The sequence below is a fragment of the Nyctereutes procyonoides genome, unplaced genomic scaffold (assembly GCF_905146905.1).
Source record: "Nyctereutes procyonoides isolate TBG_1078 unplaced genomic scaffold, NYPRO_anot_genome, whole genome shotgun sequence".
In the NCBI taxonomy this organism is placed as follows: domain Eukaryota; kingdom Metazoa; phylum Chordata; class Mammalia; order Carnivora; family Canidae; genus Nyctereutes; species Nyctereutes procyonoides.
The window spans coordinates 1170345-1194365 of record NW_026575125.1 but is presented as its reverse complement, the minus strand read 5'-3'; the positions used below and the strand labels follow the sequence as shown (position 1 = coordinate 1194365).

Genomic DNA, 24021 nt, shown 5'->3' with positions numbered 1-24021 from the left:
TGGGGGGTCTTCCGGTGTCTGCTCTGCTATGTAGTTTGGTGGTTGTCTCTCTGTCCTCATAGGAAAAAAGAAAAACAAAAACAAGAGATTAAAAATCTAAAAACCAAATCTTCCTAGGTCCTCAAAGAATGGCAATCACATGACCAACTGCTGTCCTGAAACCTGAAGGGATGCACACACACACACACACACACACACACACACACACACAGGTGCATGTTGGTGGATGCCGAGAATCACAGATTAGCAGGAGCAGAAGCTCCCAGGGGGAGGTGGGAACGCTTGCAGGGTGATTGATGAGCTTCTGGAGTCTGAGTCTGGACAAGCCTAAGAATTTGGAACCCCAGGGACCCAGTTTGGTCCAGGTGGCTGGGGCTGCACTTTTCGGGAGCTCCCCCTGCAGGAGCGCCACCTCGTTCTAATGATGACTATTGGAGAAATACTCAATCCTGTAGTGGGATGGGGATGGTAACCATTTTGGAGAATGTCCAGAGAATTCCTGTCCCCTCCTGTGCTCATGGGAAACTGTTTCTCCAGTGCCTCAGTGGTCTGTGGAGAGTGACATACTCTGTCTGGAATTTCAGAGATACTTTGTCTGGGTGAGTGAAGGTGATAGTGTTTTCTTAGCACTTCCATCAAGGTGCTAGCAAAGCCGTATTGGTGGCCTGTGTGGTCCAGGAAGCATCACCTTGTTCTAAGGTGGTGGCTTCCCTGGTCACCAGGTCCAGACATCCTTGCGCTGTGGGGCACGGGTGCCAGCGAGGACCACACCAGACTGTCTGGTTGGAGGAGCCCAAGGAGGGGACACGTTCAGGCCCGCTAACCAGGATCTCACCGTCCACAGGCGTTCTGGGTTGAATTGTGTCCCCAGAATTTATAAGTAGGAGACGCCAGCTCCCAGGACCTCAGAATAGAACTGTATTTGGGTATAGAGCCTGGAAAGAGGGGATTTTTAAAAAAAAATTTTTTTAAGATTTGATTTATTCATTCATGAGAGACACAGAGAGAGAGAGGCAGAGAGAGAAGCAGGCTCCATGCAGGGAGCCTGATGTGGGACTCCATCCTGGGTCTCCAGGATCACGCCCTGGGCTGAAGGCAGGCACCAAACCGCTGAGCCACCCAGGGATCCCCTGGAAAGAGAGGATTAAGGCAAAACAAGGTCAGTAAGGTGGGATCTGATCCCATAGGACTGGGGTCCTTGTAAGAAGAGCTGAGGATACAGACATGCAGGGAGGGATGACCACTTGAGGACATGGGGAGAAGACCGCGTTTACACACCTAGGAGAAAGGCCTCAGGAGGAACCAGTCTTGGCCTCGCCTGGATCTCAGACTCCCAGCCTCCAGGACGAGGAGGGAACAAATGTGTCCTGTTTAAGCCTCCCTGTTCACATTGCTATTACTGCGGACCTCATGAACTCATACAACAGGAAATCCAAACATTGTTCTCTGAAGAATATTACTGCTAAAATCATTACCATCTGGGTATCTTTAAGTTGGCAAGAAAAAGGCAATTCAGATAGGCTGCAGGCAGAAAGAAAAAAAAAAATCTAAAAAAAAAAAAAAATCCCAAAAAACCACAACAAACCAAAAGTGATTAGCTGGAATCAAATATTGTGACAAACACAAACATTTTAAGTCTGCACCTTAAGAACGTTGGCAGACCCTTACAAAATAAGGAGAGTCGACATTAATTTGTAAAAAGATAACCGGGACTTTCTGTACTTTTTTTTTTTTCTTAATAGAGAATATTTTATTAACCGTAGTGCACGCTGCTGTTTGGATCTGACACAAAAGAAAAAGACCATGCGATCCCCCTCGTTTTGTGTGTGTGTGTCCATTGGTCTGCAGACGCCATGTCATCTTTCTAAATTGTTTGCTTTGCAAGTACTTCAAAGATAATCCCAGAGAAAGGACAGTCCGTGCCTCCCAGGAAGGAAATGCAGAAATGGGAGAGACCTGTGGGGAATTTCCACCTCCTGACACAACAGACGCGCCCATTCACACACTTAACCTCAGTGAGAACACCATGTCTGTGTTTCGCGATGTTCCTTCCCGGAGCTTGTATGTCGCCCACACGCATCATTCCCCAGCCAGAGATGCCAGTTGACCTCCTGCAAACCCGGTGGCGTGCAGATGCACTTCTGATTTTATGGAATTTGTAGACAGTGTCATTTCCAGGCTGGTGGCTAGATGTGAAGTCATTTTGCCAGGCTTCCGTATTTCCGGCGTCTCAAGCTAAATAAAGGTTTGTTTGAAGCCGATGATGGGGTTTTGTTAATGTGCTAATGATTTTTGTTTTGCTACTTGAAAAATTTCTGTGACTACATAAATGAAATGCAACTTTATATTATTTACTTTATATATTTGTATTATATATAAATATAATAATATATAATGTAACAATATGTAGTATATATTACATGGTCTGTATATTACATATTACATACTATGTATTTATTATATTCATATACTATTTATTTTGTACATTTATATTACATATGATATAATATATACCACAATAAATATAACCTACAAATATAAATATAGCATATACAAGGGGCACTTGGGTGGTTCAGTCACTTAAGCGTCTAACTCTTGGTTTCTGCTCAGGTCATGATATCAGGGTCGTGGGATTGAGCCCCGCGTCATGCTCCGCACACAGCGCAGAATCTGCTTGTCTGTCTCCCGTCCCTCTGCGCCTTTTCCCAACCCACATACTATCTCTCAAATAAATAAATGAAATCTAGCAAAAAAAGTTCTACATTTAACATATAATAATATAGAGATCCTTTGGTGTGGCAGGTGTCTGTGACACTACATTTAAAAACAGTTCAGATCACCCGATATTCCTATTGACATGTGCTCTGACTGGTGCATGAATCTGAGAGCATAATAGAGCAGCATTGAGATTTTTTTTTCAGGGTGCTTTGAGGACGAGCGTGCACCCCAAAGTGCTGGGCAACAGCACCCAGTTCAGCCTGGGTTTCTTTTATTTTATTTTATTTTATTTTATTTTATTTACGATAGTCAGAGAGAGAGAGAGAGAGACGCAGAGACATAGGCAGAGGGAGAAGCAGGCTCCATGCACCGGGAGCCCGACATGGGATTCGATCCCGGGTCTCCAGGATCGCGCCCCGGGCCAAAGGCAAGCGCCAAACCGCTGCGCCACCCAGGGATCCCTAGCCTGGGTTTCTTTGCCCTCGCACGGTGATGAACACCTTTTGCATTAGCTTGCCGCAAAGCTCACGACAGTTCCAGCGCCCCGGCCAGACTTCGTTGTCATCTGTGGGCATGTCTCAGCCATGCGTTGCAGAGGATAAACCATTTCTGGGGAGAAAAAGGAAACAGATAAAAGTCCCCTGCACAAAAGTCGTCCACCATTGGGCAACACTGTGGTGCTTTTGGAGGAAAAAGAAAACTGCGTTCCACGTCCTGATGGCGCGTGTCATTCGGGAAGGTTTGAGAGTGTTGATGAACAGGTCCTGCCAAATCCTAATGTGTGCTTTATGGCCACGGGAGGGAAATGATGCAGAAAATCGATGTGGCACCCCAACAAAATGACAGTCATTACTGTGCAGATGCTGGGACCTCATTCCCAGATCTGATCATCAGGCCCCCGGGTGTGCTGCTGACGGACGCAGGGCAAGGCATTTGGCTCAGGATGAGAAGTGCCGTAATTTCCAAGAGGCACAAATAATACTGCGATGCTTTCATCTTCCCCTTGATGGGATGCGTAACAGCTTCAGGGACAACAATTTGGGAGGCAGTACTCACTCTACGCCACCTCCTTCATGAAATATTCATAAAGTAAACACAGAACACCAGGCACCATCATGTCTTGTTTGTCTGCAAGTCGGTGGGGAGAGTGTAGCCGAAAACGAACAACGCAACAGAGCAAAATGATTTCCTGTTCTTGGGTAGCAAAAAAACAAACAAACAACGAAGACCTATTATGGGAATGATCCTTTATGTCTGTCTTTATGAAATAAGACTGGGGAATTTTAAAAAATGGAACCATGATAAGCCGGAGGGGATATTTATGGACGTGGTAAATTCTGGAGTTCCCCATCACGCCCAAAGAATTTTAAAAATCCTGACATATTTAGAATGTTTCATCGTGTCCCCTGTCTGAAAACTGGATTAATGTTGTCATCAACTCATTTAGAGATGTTCAGAATCTGCATGTCTTCAGGGGAGCTGTTTAAGAGAAGGGAGGAAGGGTAGAAAGAGGAAGATAGGGAAGTAGAAAGGGAAGGAAGGAAGATGGGAAGGAAGGAAGGAAGGAAGGAAGGAAGGAAGGAAGGAAGGGAGGGAGGGAGGAAGGGTAGAAAGGAAGGAAGGAAGGTAGGGAAGTAGGGAGGGAAGGAAGGAAGGGAGGGAGGGAGAGAGGGAAGGAGGAGAGGGAAGGAAGGTGGGAGGGAGGAAAGGAAGAAGGGAGAAAAGGAGAGGATGGATGGAAGGAAGGAAGGTGGAGGGAGGAAAAGAGGAAGGAAGGAAGCGTAGAAAGAGAAAGGGGAAGGGGGAAGGAAGGAGGAAAGAAGAGGGAGGGAAGGAAGGAAGATGGGAGGGATGAAAGGAGCAGGGAGGGAAGCAAGGAAGGAAAGGAGGAAGGAAGGAGGGAAGAAGGAAGGAAGGAGGACCCCAGTCCTACAAGTACAGGGAGCTGAATTTCACCTACAACCCAAATGAGGCTGGAACAGGATCTCGAGCTCCAGCTGAGACCCCAGCCCCATCTGACCACCTCCTGAGGCCCTGAGCCGAGGCCCCACACTCCCCTGCCCAGACTTTCCGTTCAAGGAATGGGGACATAATACGTGGGTGTCATTTCAAGCCAGTTGCTGTGGGATGTGTTTTTTTTTTTTTTTTTTTTTTTTTTTTTTTTTTTTAAATAAATTAATTTTTATTGGTGTTCAATTTACCAACATACAGAATAACACCCAGTGCTCATCCCGTCAAGTGTCCCCCTCCGTGCCCGTCACCCATTCACCCCCACCCCCCGCCCTCCTCCCCTTCCACCACCCCTAGTTCATTTCCCAGAGTTAGAAGTCTTTATGTTCTGTGTCCCTTTCTGATATCTCCCACACATTTCTTCTCCCTTCCCTTATATTCCCCTTCACTATTATTCATATTCCCCAAATAAGTGAGAACATACACTGTTTGTCCTTCTCCGATTGACTTACTTCACTCAGCATAATACCCTCCAGTTCCATCCACGTTGAAGCAAATGGTGGGTATTTGTCGTTTCTAATGGCTGAGGAATATTCCATTGTATACATAGACCACATCTTCTTTATCCATTCGTCTTTCGATGGGCACCGAGGCTCCTTCCACAGTTTGGCTATTGTGGACATGGCTGCTAGAAACATCGGGGTGCAGGTGCCCCGGCGTTTCATTGCATCTGAATCTTCGGGGTAAATCCCTAACAGTGCAATTGCTGGGTCGTAGGGCAGGTCTATTTTTAATTCTTTGAGGAACCTCCACACAGTTTTCCAGAGTGGCTGCACCAGTTCACATTCCCACCAACAGTGTAAGAGGGTTCCCTTTTCTCCGCATCCTCTCCAACATTTGTTGTTTCCTGCCTTGTTAATTTTCCCCATTCTCACTGGTGTGAGGTGGTATCTCATTGTGGTTTTGATTTGTATTTCCCTGATGGCAAGTGATGCAGAGCATTTTCTCATGTGCATGTTGGCCATGTCTATGTCTTCCTCTGTGAGATTTCTCTTCATGTCTTTTGCCCATTTCATGATTGGATTGTTTGTTTCTTTGGTGTTGAGTTTAATAAGTTCTTTATAGATTTTGGAAACTAGCCCTTTATCTGATATGTTATTTGCAAATATCTTCTCCCATTCTGTAGGTTGTCTTTTAGTTTTGTTGACTGTATCCTTTGCTGTGCAAAAGCTTCTTATCTTGATGAAGTCCCAATAGTTCATTTTTGCTTTTGTTTCTTTTGTTTTCGTTGATGTATCTTGCAAGAAGTTACTGTGGCCAAGTTCAAAAAGGGTGTTGCCTGTGTTCTCCTCTAGGATTTTGATGGAGTCTTGTCTCACATTTAAATCTTTCATCCATTTTGAGTTTATCTTTGTGTATGGTGCAAGAGAGTGGTCTAGTTTCATTCTTCTGCATGTGGATGACCAATTTTCCCAGCACCATTTATTGAAGAGACTGTCTTTCTTCCAGTGGATCGTCTTTCCTCCTTTGTCGAATATTAGTTGACCATAAAGTTCAGGGTCCATTTCTGGATTCTCTATTCTGTTCCATTGGTCTATGTGTCTGTTTTTGTGCCAGTACCACACTGTCTTGATGACCACAGCTTTGTAGTACAACCTGAAATCTGGCATTGTGATGCCCCCAGCTATGGTTTTCTTTTTTAAAATTCCCCTGGCTATTCGGGGTCTTTTCTGATTCCACACAAATCTTAAAATAATTTGTTCTAAGTCTCTGAAGAAAGTCCATGGTATTTTGATAGGGATTGCATTGAACGTGTAAATTGCCCTGGGTAGCATTGACATTTTCACAATATTAATTCTGCCAATCCATGAGCATGGAATATTTTTCCATCTCTTTGTGTCTTCCTCAATTTCTTTCAGAAGTGTTCTATAGTTTTTAGGGTATAGATCCTTTACCTCTTTGGTTAGGTTTATTCCTAGGTATCTTATGCTTTTGGGTGCAATTGTAAATGGGATTGACTCCTTAATTTCTCTTTCTTCAGTCTCAGAAATCAATGGCATTCCTATACACTAACAATGTGGGATGTGTTGTTACGCAGCATAGCTAGCTGCTGCAGCTGGCCCCTCGAGCCCTCTAGACCCGGCTAGAGGGGAGGACGGTCCTGTATGTGTGTCTGTATTCCCTGGGTTCCAGCTGTCCGTCTGCTGTCTACACCCAAGTATCCACACTCCCTTCTCACCAGCCAGCAAGGATGGGGGAGCCTGAGAGCCACCGAGAAGGTCAGATGCTCAGATAGCAATTCCCTGCATGTCCTAAAACCTGCCTCATATACAACCATCTCATTGTCCTCCCCTGTGGCTGGCGCTTGTCCTTTTCCTACCTGTTTTGCAAGCACGTCTGGCTGACCCTTAATGCCACTTAGCATGCTGGTTACGTAGGCACAGGAGGGTGTTTATTGGGATCCCATTTTTCCCCATTTCTGGCCACCAAGAGATTCCCTTGAAGCATTTGAGGTTTTTTTTTTTTTATGACTGGGGTATTTATGGACGGACCTGTGTATTTCAGGTCAGCCAAGGTGATTTTTTTCTAAGTGTACGGCGTGATGGCTTCATATACGTACATTGAGGTGATCACCCTATTTGATTCAGTTGACACATCGATCACGTCACGTAGCTCCCACTTGGTGTGTGCAGTGAGCACACTTATGATCTCCACGCAGTAAATTCGAGTATATGATTCAGTCCTGTTAACTATCCTCGCCGTGCTGTATGTTCGATCCTGAGAACTTGGAGCTAAAACATCATGCCATAGGACCAACATCTCCTCGTTCCCCATCCCTAAAACCCAGGTATCTGCCATTTTGTGTTCCTGTGGGTTTGACTTTTTTTAGATTGCACACGTTAGTGAGATCATGGAGTCCTTGTGTTTCTCTGCCTGACTTCTCTCACTGGGCATGATGCCCTCGAGGTCCATCCGCATTGTGACAAATGCCTGAATCTTCTGTTTGAAGGCGGAGTCATGTTGTGTTGGGTGGATGGACCATCTGTTCTTCATCCATCCATCCATCCATGGGCGCTTGGGTTCCTTCCACGTCTTGGCCGCCATGAGTAACGCTGCCCTGAGCACATCTCTTAACTCTCCTGCTTTCATTTCCATCAGATGTATACCCAGAAGTGGCATTGCTGGGTGGTATAGCAGTTGCATTTGTCACTTTTTGAGGACCCTCCATACTGTTTTCCAGAGTGGCCGCACCCGTTTGCATTCCCACTCACAGGGCACAAGGGCTCCCCTTTCTCCACGTGCTGGCCAACACCTGTGACTTCTTGTCTTTCTGATGGTGAGCATACTAACAGGTGCGAGGTCACCTCTCCTTGTGGTTTCCATTTGTGTCTCCTCCATGGTTGGTTACGTAGACCCTGGCATGGGATCTAAGCTAGGAAGTCCCCCTTAGGAATTAAGTTTTAAGAGGCACGCCATGCTGAACCACCAGGCGCGGAGCAACACCCACACTGCTCCTGCATTGATGAGCAACCCGTGAGCATCAGGGCCGGGCTGAAGTTTGCCTCCCGTGCGGCCCTATTGGTGCATAAATCAAATTAGATTCACAGGACAACAGTTCCCCTCCTCGGAGAAGGAATTTTTTCCCCCGAGCTGTTTAGAAGCCCGTTTCCATGCAACACGCTGAGTGCCTCCTAATCGGCTGGTCAATATGTTGGTTCCAAGCTGCTCTTTTCTCTTTGTGTTGAAAGCACTTTGGGGGCACCTGCTGTTTGTCTGGGGGCAGATCAAGGGTGTTCTGACAATTTCCACTTCCCTAATCTTCATAGTCTGTGCTTTGAAATTCCACGCATCTCGACATGAGTACGTGCCGAAGCCATGACTTAGGTTGCTGTGATTGGGTATTTGGGGTGGTGGCTGTTGCTGTTTCAAACTTGAGCTGCTTGGGTTTGAATTTGTAGGACCTTACAGTGCTGGCTGGGTGGGCCAGGTATCTCTAGAGAGAGAAAACCAGTCAGGGACACCAGGACAACAGGGTTCCCCCTGGGGGTGGCATGGGCACATGTGCGTGCACAAGGACAGTATCACTCTGTAGGGCGGACTCTCTGAGAAGTTGTTCTTGGTAAGGATGAGCCGACACTTGACCAGGCCCAGAAGGGCGACAGGTTGTCCTTTCAAGCTGCTTCGAAGACAGCATTTGGTGTCTGTGACGTCTTTGGTTAAGGAACGGGCATCTTGCATACAGAAGGCTGGGCAGGTGAGCCAGCAGCATCTCCCTGAGCAGGGAAATGAGGCCGGGCTCCAGCTGCCATGTCCACCGGGCGCAGGGCCCCAGGTCTCGGACGCTGGGTCGTGGTGCTTGAGTCCTTGCAGGAGGCCCAACCAGACAGGACAGTGCATCCTGTGTCAGAAACAGGCCGGATGGCGCAGCATGTGGGGCTGCCCGCTGTGCAAGCAGCCGTCTGGGAGAGGCAGTGTGGGACCGAGGGCCTCAGCAGGGCCTGGCCTCTGGGTCGGGCGTCCAGGCAAATGCACCGGCCGCGTTCCAGTGGCTGCCAAGGCCTGACGCCATTCTCTGGGCGGATGCTGTCGGCGCACCTGCCTCTCCTCCCGGCCTTCCCTCGCTGCACACTGGGCCGCAGCGTTCAGCACTGCTCGCGGGGGCTCGGAGCCCCACAGAGGCACCGGCATGCTCCGTGCTTCATGCACGGTGCTCCCTCCCCACGCCCCTGGCCGTCTGCCTTCTGTCTCTCTCTCTATGTCTGTGTCTGTCTCCCTTTATCTCTGTCTATCCCTATCTCTGTGTGTCTCTGTGTCTGTGTCTACCTTTCTACGTCTCTCTGTATCTGTCTCTTTGTATCTCTTTGTATTTGTGTCTGTCTCTCTCTACTCTCTCCATGTGTCTGTCTCTCTCTGACCGTCTCTCTGTGCCATTTCTCTGTCTCTGTTTCTCCCCATCTCCATTTCCATGTGTCTCTGTTCCTCTCTCTCTGACTGTGTCTGTGCTTTCTCTGTCTCTGCTTGTCTCTTTTTATCTCTGTGCATTTGTCCATCTCTATGTCTCTCTCCCTGTGTCTCTGTGTCTGTCTCTCTGTGCTATCTCTCTGACTCCCTGAGTCTCTGTGCCCGTGTCTCTGTCTTTCTGTGATATCTCTCTGTCTCTACCTCTGTGTGTCTCTGGGTCTGTCTCTGAGCATCTCTGTCATTTCTCTGTCTCTCAGTCTCTGTCTCCATGTGTCTCTGTGTCTCTCTCTGTGTGCCATTTGCCCGACTCTCTGTCTCTCTGTGCTGCTTCTCCCTGTCTCTTCCGCAGTCTATCTCTTGCACACACACACACACCATACCCCGTGCCCCAGGGTATTTAGGGGATGGCCCGAGGGCACTGCACACCTAGAGGACGGGATTGCCCGGCCCCACGGAGGAGCGCAGCATGCGCCTCTACAGCCAGGTGCCACCGTGCTTCACCTTTGTCCTCCACAGAGACAGAGGTGGGGTGGGGGGAGGGCAGGGGTGCTGGGGACCTCCCCTCCTTGTGGGCGGACCCCGGCACTTCAGGGGCCCTGTTCCTTCCCCCTGGCAGGGAGGGGGACGCCGCGTCCCACAGCTGCTCCCCTGCCCCGGGGTGTGCCTGAAGCGGGTGCAGCAGCTCCCGGGGGTCAGTCTGGTGTCCGCAGTCAGCTATGGGTGTCACACCCGCGGGCACAGGTGCACCCTGCCTCCTGTTTGCACTCGGGGAGCAGGACACGGCCTCTTCCTGGGGGGGTCCATCCTTAAACAGAGAACCTCTCTGGGAACGACCTTCTCCTCTTTTCCCTCCTCTTAGACGCACGGGCTTTTCTTTACCCCAAAGGGTTTTTAATTTACGTTTGTGTTCGGGCATTTTCATCTGTGCGGGTAGATGTTACCAGGGCGTCGGGTGCTCTCCAGTTTCTGTCTCCTTGCCCTCCTGGTGCTACCTCTTTCCAGATTGTTCTGTCAGAACCCTGCAGACGTCATCAAATGAATCAACTCAGCATTTTTGGGGGAGGGGGCTGTGTGTGGAGTCAGGAGAGGGAATTGTCTCTTCTTTCAAAGTATAAAACAATTCGCTAAAATACCGTCACCGCCCACCCCCTCCTTTCCGGATGCCGTACTTTTGTAATTTTTTATTGCTCTCATATTCGTCAGTCTGATTACTCCTAATTTCCTTGATTAGGCCATAATAATCAGTATTTTCACAGAAAAGCACTCATTTCCCTGAAATGATCATATTTCTGTTACCAATTTCCACATACTAATATAGAGAGAAATAGGAGCCCATAATTATAAAATCTTCCTCATTACAAAAAAAAAAAAAAAAAGAAAAACCACCACTCATTCCTGTTTGTAAATTCGTTTTACAGTCGTGTCCAGTGTCTTATCCGCAGCCTTCTCTGGATCCTCCTCTTTTCTTGTCTGTCAGTCTGTCAAATGAGCAAAGATGGACCCTCGCGGAGCCTCCCATAAGGATTGGGATTCTCTCGCCATCTCTCCCTGCGTATGCAACAGTCGTTGAGAATTACAGCTCGATGTTGTGCTACTCGGAACACCGTGTGGCTGGAAGTGACCTAGCACGACCATGGCGCACCATATTGATCGAGCACTGGGTCCACCGCTAATAATCCTCTGTGTCCCGTTAACATCACAGTCTTGAGTTAACCCTTCCCTATAGGAGCAGGGCCAGGCCTGCTTCCCATTTGCTTGTTTGATAACTTTTGGCCTTTTCATTGCTAATCTTTGCTTTTCAAAACTGTGACCAACGTATCGAATTCACCTTCCACCCTCCCCAATGGGATGCCGCCATATTGTTTTTGAATCAAGATCAATGGCCCAGGGCTCACACCTCCTTCTAGCATTTTCCTGGGTCTTCCAGTTTGTCTGTGTGGACGACTGGTATACCTCGTATTTGCCAGTCATATGTTTGACAGATAGGGTACTTCTGGTCCCCGAGGGGTACATTGAAGATTCTCAAAACATTTTATTTTATTTTATTTTTTTAAAGATTTTATTTATTTATTACAGAGAGAGAGAGAAAGGGAGGGAGAGGCAGAGACACAGGCAGAGGGAGAAGCAGGCTCCACACAGGGAGCCCTATATGGGACTCGATCCTATGACCCCAGGCCTGAGGGCATGGGTGGGATGCAGATTTTAGGTGGATGTGCCGACTGAACCCGTAGCAACTGTGACTTCCTGTGTCTTGTCCGAGCTCAGTCCTGGTGCTTCTACTTGACACGGGTGGGATGCCACGTGCTGCAGCTTGCCTTGTATGTTCCCATTGTTAGGGATGGACCCTGTGACGAGTTCTGGTCTGCAGTGGCTGCCTTTCCCTCCCCAACTGTGGAGCTTGGTTTAGGGGCTCGTGTTCCCTAAACAATGCCAGCCCCCCCAGCACGCGTTCCTGTCCGCGATACCCTGCGGCGCCAAGGGTGGGGGCGGGAGTTCCTGAATCAGCGTAGAAAAGCAGGTGTAGCCAAGCCCTTCAGGTGCCTCAGAAGGCAACGATCCCAAGGTGGAATGGTGGCTCTCATGTTTCTGGCGAGCTGGGAACCCTTTTCTCCAGAGAGGGAAGAACAAGTGTCTCCTGACGTGACAGAGATGCACTACCAGTGGTCTGGCTCTGGAAGCTGACCGTGTCTGTCTACCAACCCTGTTACCATGGGTTCCGGTTAGCAGAAGTAGTGTAGGTTTTCCCTCTTTAAAAAATCAATCAATCAATCAATCAATCAATCTTCTCCTTGTGAATATACATTAGGGGGAAATTCGGATGGTGCCTCAGGAATGCATATCCAGATGGCACGGTGTTCTAGACCAGCGCTTCCAAGCCATCTGTGGCAAGACTCCCTCTTCCCAAACATGTCACAGACTGATACTGATGTAGATGGGTCAGACACGAATCACTAGAAAATTAGAATTCAAAAATATGCAAAAGTGAGGCCTCCGATTTTGCCTTTTTTTTTAAATCATTGAATTCAGCAAGCATAAAATGACTATTGATTTTCGTTTTCTTTAAATATTCTAACCACTGTCCTCAACATTGGCCTTTGTCTTACAGCAGACTGGTAACAAACCATTTGCAGGGTGGCACCCGTCTGTAGATCTCAGTCAGAAGGGCTTTGATTCAGAAGCATGTCCGCCCCCCACTCCTACTATATTTCTTTACAGAAAGTATCGAAAATGGTGCTTCCTCATCCTCACTGGCCATGTTACGTGGCACACATAGGCTTCATACTTCACACTGAGAAGCTGGGGACTGTAGATTATCTTAAAATGTCCCTTCCAAGTGAAAGCAAGTGTGTATGTTCCAAAAATATGTACCCTCCCGACCTAGTGCTTGTGGCTGACTCTCCTGTGTTGTGAATTTTTTTTTTAGATTTATTGTTTTATTTGAGAGAGAGAGAGAGTGCAGGGGGAGTGGCAGAAGGAGATGGAGAGAGAGAGAATCTCAGTCTCCTTGCCGAGTGTGGAGACCTTCATGGGGCTTGAGATCATGATCTGAGCCATAATCACGAGTCGGTGTTTCTGTCCTTTTGCAGTGGAGTTTTTGTATTGCGACCTGGCGTCTCTGAGGTCCATCCGGCAGTTCGTCCAGAAGTTCAAGAAGAAGAAAATCCCTCTCCACGTCCTGGTCAATAATGGTGAGTCCTGGGGAAATCCAGACATTAACTCTGATACACACATGCACGCTGGCTGTCCCGTGAGAGGCGTCCTTGGGGAAAGCAGGATTTCCATGGAAGCTCATGAGTGCATGTGCTGTGGTCCCCACGGCTTTGCTTCATTGATGCATTCGGCTTCTGTCATTGGTGTAATCAGTTTGAGACGACGGTAAGCCTGATACGTGTTGTGTGGAGTTGATATTTTCACTGGCCCAAGTGGGCTAAGGAGGAAGTTGTGTTATGAGTGTGTAAGGCTTGGGCATTTTCACAAATGTGACCTTATTAAATCCTCACCATGTCCCCATGGGCGTCATCAGCAGGCTGCATCCCCCAGTGTCTCTTGACTTCTGCCTTCAATCTGCCCACCTGTCCATCTTCAACACAAACCAGCCTTGACCCTGACCTCGTCTTTCAGCCATATCCAGCTCTTTTTTAAAAAATATTTTATGTATTTATTCATAAGAGATATATACAGAGAGAGAAGCAGAGACCCAGGCAGAGGAAGAAGCAGGCTCCATGCAGGGAGCCCAATGTAGGATTCAGTCCCGGGTCTCCAGAATCACGCCCTGGGCCGAAGGTAGGTGCTAAACCGCTGAGCCACCCGGGGATTCCCCCCATATCCAGCTCTTAAGAGCAACAGAGACAAGTTTGGTTTTTCACCTTCGTACCTGAGACATTCCTCTCTTCCCCTGCTACACGAAAAAGATGTCATAGAAGTTCACCCAAACCCTCCACAGGGAGGAGACAGCACCATTAACATGTCCCAATGGAATCCACATAGAACACCCAAACTACCGGAAATAAGGCAAAATGTCAGGCATCACTTTCCATCTCAGAGACCACCTGGTTGTACGTAGAGGAGATACATGGCGTTATTAGTACAGTGAAAGGAATAGCCACAATCAGACGCTACAGCTTCTTTCCAAAACACATAAAACATTTGCTAAATCGTTCATCTGTTGGATGGCAGGGAAAACATTACCATGGGACCCCTGTGATTCCACCGAGCCCACTTGGATGATCCAGGCAAATTTCCCCAACTAAAGAGACTTAGTTGACTCTCTTCTCCAAAGTCCTTTTGCCACGGGAGGAACCACAGTGAGAAATCACAGGAATAACAATGTGGACATCTTCTGCGGGGAGGAGTGAATCTAAGTCTGTATCCTACGGCTGTTCCGCATTAGTCCATTAATGGGGTTGGTGGGCAGGAAGTGGGTGCGGATATTCATGCTTCTGCCCAATGCATCTGTTTGATTGGAAATTCTCAGTGAAGGGAAAGACGCAGCGTATACAACCTAGAGGGTCCGACCCCACTTATTTATTTATGTGTGAGGATATGTGCACATATAGCTGTGATGTGCGAGTGCTGGACAAAGTCGCAACTAACACCACTTCCGCTTACTTAGCCTGGGAGCAAACACTGCGTGCATGTTATTAGTACTGGGGCTACTCACTGAAAGGCTCAGAATGATTTTAATTTTACTTTCTTCACGGACATTTCTAGATGTTTTTCAAGGTTTCCCGAAATGGGTGTACCTTAAATTTATTTGCAGGAATCGGTTATTTGGGATTTCTCCATATTGGCGCCGGTGGGGGCTTCTTCTGTCAGGGTCTTTATCAGTATTATAAATGTTGAGAATTATAATAATATGAATCACCCAGTGTAGACACGAGCTGGCAGGACTGTGGGCATCCAGTCCAAGTATACGTCTTATGTCCTCAGTCTACATAACACCCTCGGTAGTTAGCGACCGGAGCACTTCATTATGGAGAAAGTTGGCAACAGCAGGACGAAAGCTGTGTCTTGCGCTCAACAGGAATTTGAGACTTTACAGACAGATACACAACAAGACTCTGTTATATCATCGGTAGATGCTCCATAATTCACTCTCTGCCCTTCACTTTCAAGGTGATCCTGGTGGTCCTACCACAGCCCCTTGTTGTTCTTTTCTGCAGATCGTAAACCAAGCACGTCTGGCTTATCTAACATCTCCAGGGACACAGCTGGAATGTGGGTGTGGGGAGGCTGGACCCTCTGCATGCCGTGTCCATTTTTCCTCTTCGGGGAATCCCATCCACGTGTTGTCATCACTTCAGCCCAGACTTTGTCCTACACACACACACACACACACACACACACACACACCTTCCTCTGTGCTTGGGACCTGTGTTTGCTGCTCCATGTCACAGACACATGGAGACACAACATGCTCAGGGATTTCACCCTGAGGTGAAAGGTGGCACTGGCCCTAAGACACAATCTCTTGATTTTCCTTGAAATTTCCTTGATTTCTCTTGACTTGACTTGCCTTGCCTTTTCCAGCTCCTAGAGGCTGTTGGCATTCCTTGGCTCGTGGCCACTTCCCGATTCCATCTTCGAAGCCAGTGGGGTAGCATCTGCAGTTCCCCCTGTCTCTCTATGATGTTTGCTTCTGTCTGCGCATCACCTTCTCTGACTCTGAGCCTCCGTTTCCCTCTTGTGAGGACACTTGTGGTGACCTTGGACCACTAAGGTAATCCAGGACCATCCCCATCACAGGGGCCCACACCCAATCCCCATCTGCAAAGTCCCTTTATTCATCTAAGGACACACATTAACAGGCTCTAGAGATCAGGATGTGGACATCTTTGGGGATGCTATTTTGTCTACCACACTGGGTTTGGCATGTGGACGTGTTTGGGGGTGCCATCTACCCCGTATTCTTTCTCCCACATGGGGATCGACACATGGACATTAGTGGGGACATTATTCTGTCCACTGTGTGGGAACCGGGATGAAGACAATTGGGGGACATTATTCTGTCTCCCATATGGGGACCAGGATGTGGATGTTTCTGGGGACATTATTCTGTCTCCCATAAGGGGATTCAGGATGTGGATGTCTTTGGCAGGCGGGGTGGGGGGGTCATCATTCAACCCACCACACCCACCTTAGGAGAGCTCGGTATTTCACAGGCAGGAACATTAAGGTGATAAACAAGCACCGTTGACCTCCTAGAAATCATTCTCTAGCAAAGGAGACAGACACTCAACAGGCAATTATTCTGGGACATGGCTTATCCTAGAAGTGCCTCCTGCGATATGACAATACGGTCACGTATAAATAATAGAAGAGTCTGCATCCCAAACATGATCTGTCTGGAAATCCCTGGGCTTCTGAAGTAGGCGTCCCATGGAACCCAGGATGGGAGTAGGGCCACAGGGACAAATGGCCCTGGGGCCAGCAGGGTGGCCAGGATGGTGCCAGTCAATATTGCGATGGATTCATCACCAGTGCAGTGTGCTCAGACTTACCTTGATTTATGGGAAGCAAAAGCATGTCTCCTGTGTCTCTCACCTTGGTTTGTGTGTGAGCATTCATTCTTGCTCTGTGTGTTGGGAATTCTGACTCAATATTCTTTTGGAGATATTTGGGAGGAGTCAACAGATGCAAACAGGTCTTTCAACCACGGGACTTCACAGAGAAGGAATGGTATGGTCCATGTCCAGGAGGGTCTGCAGAATTTCCCAGAACTATTTGCCCAGGATCCTCCTCTATGATATCATCTTCTCCTGCCAAGGTGACTGGTTGAAAGGATGTGGGTTAACGGGACCCACTTCTGTTTAGCAGCCACATGCGTCCTGTCTCCTGGAGAACGGACCTGACTGTGCTCCACAAAGAGGACTCCCGGGGGCCAAGGGAAGCTAGAATTTGCGCTTTTGTCCTCTCTCTGTCTCTCTCTCTCTCTCCCTCTTTTATTTAATTCTTAAAGATAAGAGCTATCAAGATGTTGCAAATGTTAAGCACTTCAGAGGAGGAATAGTGTTTGCATTTGCTAGTGTGATGAAAATAGAACCAGACTGCCTCTTTCTGGAAGCTCAGGATCCAAGCTGAGCATTTATCCAACACACGAAGAATCAATAGTATATCTCCTACAGGGCCGGCTCAGTATTTATAGCATATTCACATAAAAATTATACTTATCCCGTCTCCCATCCCCACACCTGATTAGGTTTGAAATCACTGCCCAGAATTGATGTTTTATCCTTGTAGGACTTCTTCCCGTACCTCTCATGGATGAATTGCCCGACATCAAGAATTCCTAAAAATAAATATGGCAGTGGTAACCCTTGAGAAATAGAATAACCCTGAGAAGTAAACGATTCTCACCTGGCCAGGTACATCCTGATGGAGTTTGCATCCACAGAAGACTACAGTTGAGTGAGGAGTAATGGTACCTGCTTCTTGGCAGACAGATGCCTGAGCCGTTTTCCTATTTATGCACTTGGTGTTTCCTCTACAAAACAGGCTCTGCCATCATCTGGTCTCCCTTCCAGGAACACGGAAGGTGGTGAATCAGCACTGCGTGTGTGTGCGTCAATGGATTATTGGATCTGAATGTGTGTAGACCACTTCTCATCGATGCCTTCTGTTTGTTTTCCAATGTGTCGCTCCCTGTTTTCTGCCGTGTGATGGGTTTCCCTAGAACAGAAGGCACTTGGATGTTCCTCTGGTGGTGGGTGTTTGCAGGGCTGTTTGACATGATTTATTATATCCCAGAACTGCCAGAAGAGTAGGCTGGAGGCTGTGAATGTGCATTGCATCTCCTGAACACCTTTGTTTTTTCCACTTGCCCTTTGTGAGCTTCCAGGAAGTACGCTGAGTAAACATTGGTTTTCCAATTATCCAGATGCCCCGGAAGCATGTTCCCCAGAAGCTCTTCTGAAAACCACCTGGCCTCAGGTGTCCTCGATGGTGCAGATGGCGGATCCAAGTGGATGGTACTTTCCATCGAGATCCGTTGCTCAGTATGGAAACATCTCAGTAAATGATTGGATCCTTGCCATCGTCACGGCGTATGGGGTGGGAGATATGTTTGCCTTTTATGGTAACATGGAGAAAGTTATTCCACAATGGAAATGGGAATACGGAGCCTGGGCAAGCCATGGGGATCCATCCACATGATGTGTTCCCCATTGTGTTCACATTGAAGAATTACTTTGGATACGCATATTTGTGCCTTCGATTTCGACATTTTCACTGGCTCACATGTGACTGTGCATTCACTACCCCTGCGCCCCAGTCCCCATGCACCTGTGGGTTCATTGCCACCCATGTTGCCTGGAACGACAGATGTTCATCAACCTATAGATAGATTTTTCCCAGTGTCCTTTTGCAAGGCACATGCACAACTCCTTCCCTGTTCATGTTTTATGGGCAGAATCAGAACGCTCATCGCTCCCTTCCAGAATGTTCTACTCCTCCATCCCCCACATTTGCATATCCCTCTCCTGACTACCACGGTTGCTGGCTTCCAGGCATCTTTGGTTTTGCTTTCTGTGATGCCACTAATGCATATGTCCACAGAATCCAAAGCTTGGACAGGGACAGTAGCTCTGAAGGTAGGGGTAGCAGTCATCCCCCAGAGTGGTGGTGGCATTTCTGAAATGTTCCTCGCATTCTGGAGTGAGGAAGCCTTCATCTGGCCCACATGCCACCAGACAGAAAGTGCTTTCTTCCCTCTCTTCTTTCTGCCTTTCTTGTTTTCTGCAAGGCACACGACACTCTCTCCTCTGCCGCACTTAGGACGTATGTCTTCTGTTTCCTTGTTTTGCTTCGTAAAGAACAGCACGTGGTTCCGCATGCAGGTCCACTCACCAATCACACGCATGGCTCAAAGAGCAGATATTTTTATTGCTCCTTTTCCCGCTTTCCAGTTGGCAAAGGGAGATACCAAGGTCTCAGCAATGCTCACTCTCAAGGGACAGCCCTCCGAAGCGCTCATGTGACAGCAACATCTCAAAAACACAAATGCACCTCCCTGGATGCACAGTTAAAATTCCTCCTTCAGCACGGAGGAGACGTTCCATTATCGTCTGAGATCAATGATGTTCTGCACAGGCAGGTGTCCGGGACATTTTGCCTTAGAATTAGAGATGAACGTGGAATGTCTCAGTATGCGACATAATCGTGGATTACGTGTGTGCAGGGGATCCCAGATGGCTTTGGCTATGGCCTCCATGGTGCCGAGAACCCCCACCTCGCTTCCACGAGCCCGGGAATGGATTGGACACTCCAGGAGGTGACCAACTGTAGGCACGGCAGTGATGTTCTCGCCACTCTTTAAAAGCACCCTTTTCCCCGATGATGCTGCTAGAACGCCAAGAATTTGCTCCAAAACCGGTTTATGATTTCTGGAGTAACCTTGAACTCGTTATTGTCAAATTCTTAAGAGTGTGGATCAGTGAGTTTGGGCTATGATCTGTCACCAGAAACTTGTGTCAGACGAGGATTCATGCTGGCATTTCCCCTCGAGCTCGACAGTTACCCCACGCTTACTTGTCGGGGACATTATCATAGATAATCCATGATAGAAACAGAATGAGTCGGATATGGTAAGCCTTCGGGCCATTAGGCTCCGGTTGTCCTTCAGCTCCTGTGTGCGTTCATTGGACCGTTGATGTCCCCGAAACAAGTAGCACTAATGAATCCAGCAGTTCAGCCCGGGGGGGGTGAAACCCAAGGTCCGTGCAGCCGCCCCAAGGGTCAGCAGAGCAGAGTCCCCTAGCTATTTTCTCTGCTACCATCTTGCAGGTACTCGAAGGCCATCATGAGGAAGAGAATAACCCACAATAGTTATTTATTTTATGACAGATTGTCTTTAACTAACCAGATGGAAGCCCTGGGACTTCACTGCAGGTTAGCACCCCAAAATTCAGAATAATCCTTAGTGAGCCCCATAACCCCCACAGACGCCCCTATTCCATTATGTGGGGTTTTCCAATGAATTTGGATACTTGGAAGGCTGAGTTTGGTGACAAACCTTTGTCCCACGAGATGGGGCTCTCCAATATGGAATTGGTAATGCATGCATGCAGACATATTCCAGGAATCGATAATGGGCATGCACTGATATTCCAGGAATTAATAACTTATACATGCAGGGATATTCCATGAATTGATGATTTAGTCATGCACTGATATTCCAGGAACTGATCATTTATGCATGCAGTGATATGCCAGCAATTGATAATTTAGGTGTGCAGTAATACTGCAGAAAGCCCTAATTTAGGCATGCACGGATATACCGGCAATCGATAATGGGCATACCCTGGTCTTCCAGGAATTGATCATGTCACTCCGTGATATTCCGGAACTGGTCATTTATGCATTCACTGATATTCCCCACATTGGTCATTTACCCATGAAGCAATGTTCTAGGAATTGATAATTTCGTCATGCACGAATGTGCAGGAATTAATAACAGGCATGCGCCGGTATCGCAGCAGTTGATAATTTAGGCATGCACGGATATTCTAGTAGCGACCGCTGTGTTATAAATCACCCCCAATCCGAATGACTCAAAAATGAACATTTCTATTGCTTGCAATTTGGGGGGCAGAGGAATCTGGGCGGCTCTAGCTCTGGGTGTCCCTCGAGCTTCGATTTACCTGACGGCTCACCTGGGGCTGGGTGTCCAGATGGCTTGCTTCAGTGCTGGGGGGTTGGCGCTGCCCAGCGCTCCGGCTCAACGATGACGGTTGACCAGATGACTGCCATGACTTCTCTCCAATGTGGCAGCCTCGGGGGCACCAGCCAGTCTTCTTCAGTGAAGCTGGTTCTCCCCAGAAGCAGCGTTCACAGCCAGGTAGGGCCCGCAGGGTCTTTCCTGACCAAGCCTTGGAAATGGTCCAGAATTGCCATCACTCCTACCTTGTACTCAGCACAGAAAGCTGCACGAGGCGGCCAAGATCCGAGGGATGATGGGACACAGACTCCGTCTCCCCACCAAGCAGGAGTCAGAAATGTATGCAGGCTCGTTTGCAGCTGCTTAGAGCTCGGGTCCTGTCCCAACCAGCCTCGCAGAAGCCGGGAGTTCGAGGTGAGCCAGGCTCCCCCAGCGAGGCATCTGCAGTCCCCTAGGCACGGACACAGCTCCCCTTATCTGGCTTCATCACGCACAATATGATAATCAAGGAAATGGCATCAGCAGGGAGGCGCTTACCTGTTCTCAAAATGCCAGACTTCACACCCGCTTGAAGGCTCGGGTGCCAGGTGCCCTTCGGGAATGCGTTCTTAGCTGACTTGAGGACCTGTGTATTTATTCTTAAATACACCTTTCACTGAATGTATTCTAAGACCCCATGGGGCTTCGTTTGCGCGTGTATGTAGATCTCATCCCTGCGGGTCTGCGAGAGCTAAGCTCAGGGGATCCATTTTCAATCCTCTGGATGGGTTTTCAGACGGCTGGGCCTTCCGGGAGGTGGCGGAAAGCACTTAGCATCGCAGAAGGCGTGTGTGTGGGATGCAGGCCACGGGCTCTCATTTCCACCTCTTTAAAGTGACTTACCTACCTTGCTGCACCCCAGACTCCATACTCCTGCCGTGATCCCCACAGCCCAGATCAGACATTTCCTTTGCCCTGAGCACCTCACAAGTGACAAGCCTGCATGAGGGCTGGACATGTAGGGGTGTGAATGCACAGAGTGCATCTTGCATTCCTGCATGGCCGCCCGCTAGTGTGCGGCGGCGTGCCGTGTGGCCTGTGTGTGCAGGGAGGGGCCTCGCAATCCAGCAGAAAACTCTACACGTATGCAGAAGCATTGATGATTGCATGTGGAGATGCATCTGCATGCACACCTAACACACGTGTACATATGCAAATACATCCATGTGTCCACGTGAAAGATGCATGAACACAAACACGTACACGGGTGCAAACACATCTACCTAGAGAAGCGCGTAGACATGAAATACAAGCACATGCAAATGTGCACACAAATAGATATGCCCGTGTGCGTGCAAAGCAGGCACGTATATGGACTCGTTTGGAAATTCCAAACATGCGCAAATAAACGTGGGAATGCATGCATTATCCACAAATATGTTTGCAAAAACGTGAAATGCAAACGCAGAAGGATATTCAAACACCTTTGCCGACACAGTTACAAGCACATTAACATGTGTAAATACACACATAAAGAGACACATAAATACATGACTAGGCATATGCAGATGTGCCTGGAAACATCTACGTGTATACGTTTACACGTTTGTGTGCAGCTGCACGTGCACATGGATGCATGTGCCTGTAAGCACATATGCACGTGTACATATGCAAACATACCTGCAATAAATGCACAAGTACACACAGGATTGCACCATGTGAGATACACATACAGGTACATACGTGCCGTCCGACAGATGGACGCTGAAGCAAGCTGGGCTGCTCCAGGACACAGACTCGTACGGACCGGGCGTGTTTGCTGCGTGTCCGGGAGGTGGTGTCCATGTAAGGACGGGACGTGGGCGGGGGGGCGATGAGGTGACTGGGTGATGGGCACTGAGGAGGGCACTTGAGGGGATGCGCACTGGGTGTTAGACTGTATGTTGGCAAATGGAATTTCTTTAAAAAAAAGGGGAAAAAATAAAATCTAAAAGCAAAAAAAACAAAAGAAAAACAATAAAAAGACGCAGTGACGGGCAGTCAGCTGGGCTTTGCCCTGATGGGCGTGGGGAGGTAGTGAGCCTGGGGGAGGATGCATACGGGGGCACAGGCAACATGCTTTTATGAATATGTTGGTGAGGTAACAGCCAGCAGGGCTGGCCTGGGGTCTGGGGCGGGGGCGACCGTGTGAATAGTTGGGTCAGTACTTTGCAGGGGGCAGCCTGGGGGTCGAGCGTGAGCGCCCCTATGTGTGCAGGGAGCTCCTCCAACAAGCGACCGTTTGTGCGGACGGCTGTTGTGTCGTGTCGGGAAGAATCAACGTCCCGGGGCTGGCGCGGGGTGCGGGCGGGGAACCCTGGGCTCCCCGTGAGGACCATGTGTCCCGCCCCCCCGCACCGAGCCTGTGTGCGGACCGGCTCCCCCATGTCCCTGCAATCCCCTTCCTTGCAGCCGGGGTGATGATGGTCCCTGAGAGGACGACCGAGGACGGCTTCGAGGAGCACTTCGGGCTGAACTACCTGGGCCACTTCCTGCTCACCAACCTCCTGCTGGACACGCTGAAGGAGTCGGGAGCTCCCGGCCGCTGCGCCAGGGTGGTCACCGTGTCGTCGGCCACACATTACATCGGCGAGCTGGACATGGATGACCTCCAGGGCAGGTGCGTGCTCGCAGGAAGCCGCGCGGGGCTCGGGCTTGCGGTGGGCCTCGCCCGGGGGGCGCGAGGGGGCGCGGGCCATGGTGTGCAGCGTCACGGGAACCGGTGCTCCCCTCCGACCAGGTCGGTCAGACACCTGTCTTACCATAAGCATGACCACTAGCTGCCAATTATCCACCGTTTTGCTCTGAAGCGCCTCATGGGGACCAGCCCATGACTACGGCACACAGATGCCCTCACCTAAATACTCCCGTCTTCATTTTATGCCTGATGAAACCAAAGCGTATGAAAAAAAGAAAATCTTCCTGGGGCACCTGGGTGGCTCAGCAGTTGAGCATCTGCCTTCAGCTCAGGTCGTGACCCTGGGGTCCTGGGATCGAGTCCCACGTCGGGCTGCCCGCAGGGAGCCTGCTTCTCCCTCTGCCTGTGTCTCTGCCTCTCTCTCTGGGTCTCTCATGAGTAAATAAATAAAATCTTAAAAAAAAAATCCTCCTAATGTCACTAGACAATCACGCATAGAGTCGATATTCCATCCCAGGAAATAAGTACGCACAACAGAACAAAACCACCAATTTGGACTCCGCTCCATTGTCAGAATCAC

The 24021-nt window shown here is 48.8% G+C and overlaps 1 protein-coding gene across 2 annotated transcripts in view; it reads left to right on the top strand.

Annotated features, from left to right (window-relative positions):
- The window catches only part of DHRSX (dehydrogenase/reductase X-linked), a 145205-nt gene that overhangs the window by 96651 nt on the left and 24533 nt on the right, over nucleotides 1-24021 (top strand). For both annotated transcript variants that reach the window (XM_055337754.1, XM_055337755.1), the window contains 2 exons: nucleotides 13218-13319; nucleotides 23216-23423. In XM_055337754.1, coding sequence (XP_055193729.1) covers nucleotides 13218-13319; nucleotides 23216-23423 — 310 coding nt within the window. The remainder of the gene's footprint in view (nucleotides 1-13217; nucleotides 13320-23215; nucleotides 23424-24021) is intronic.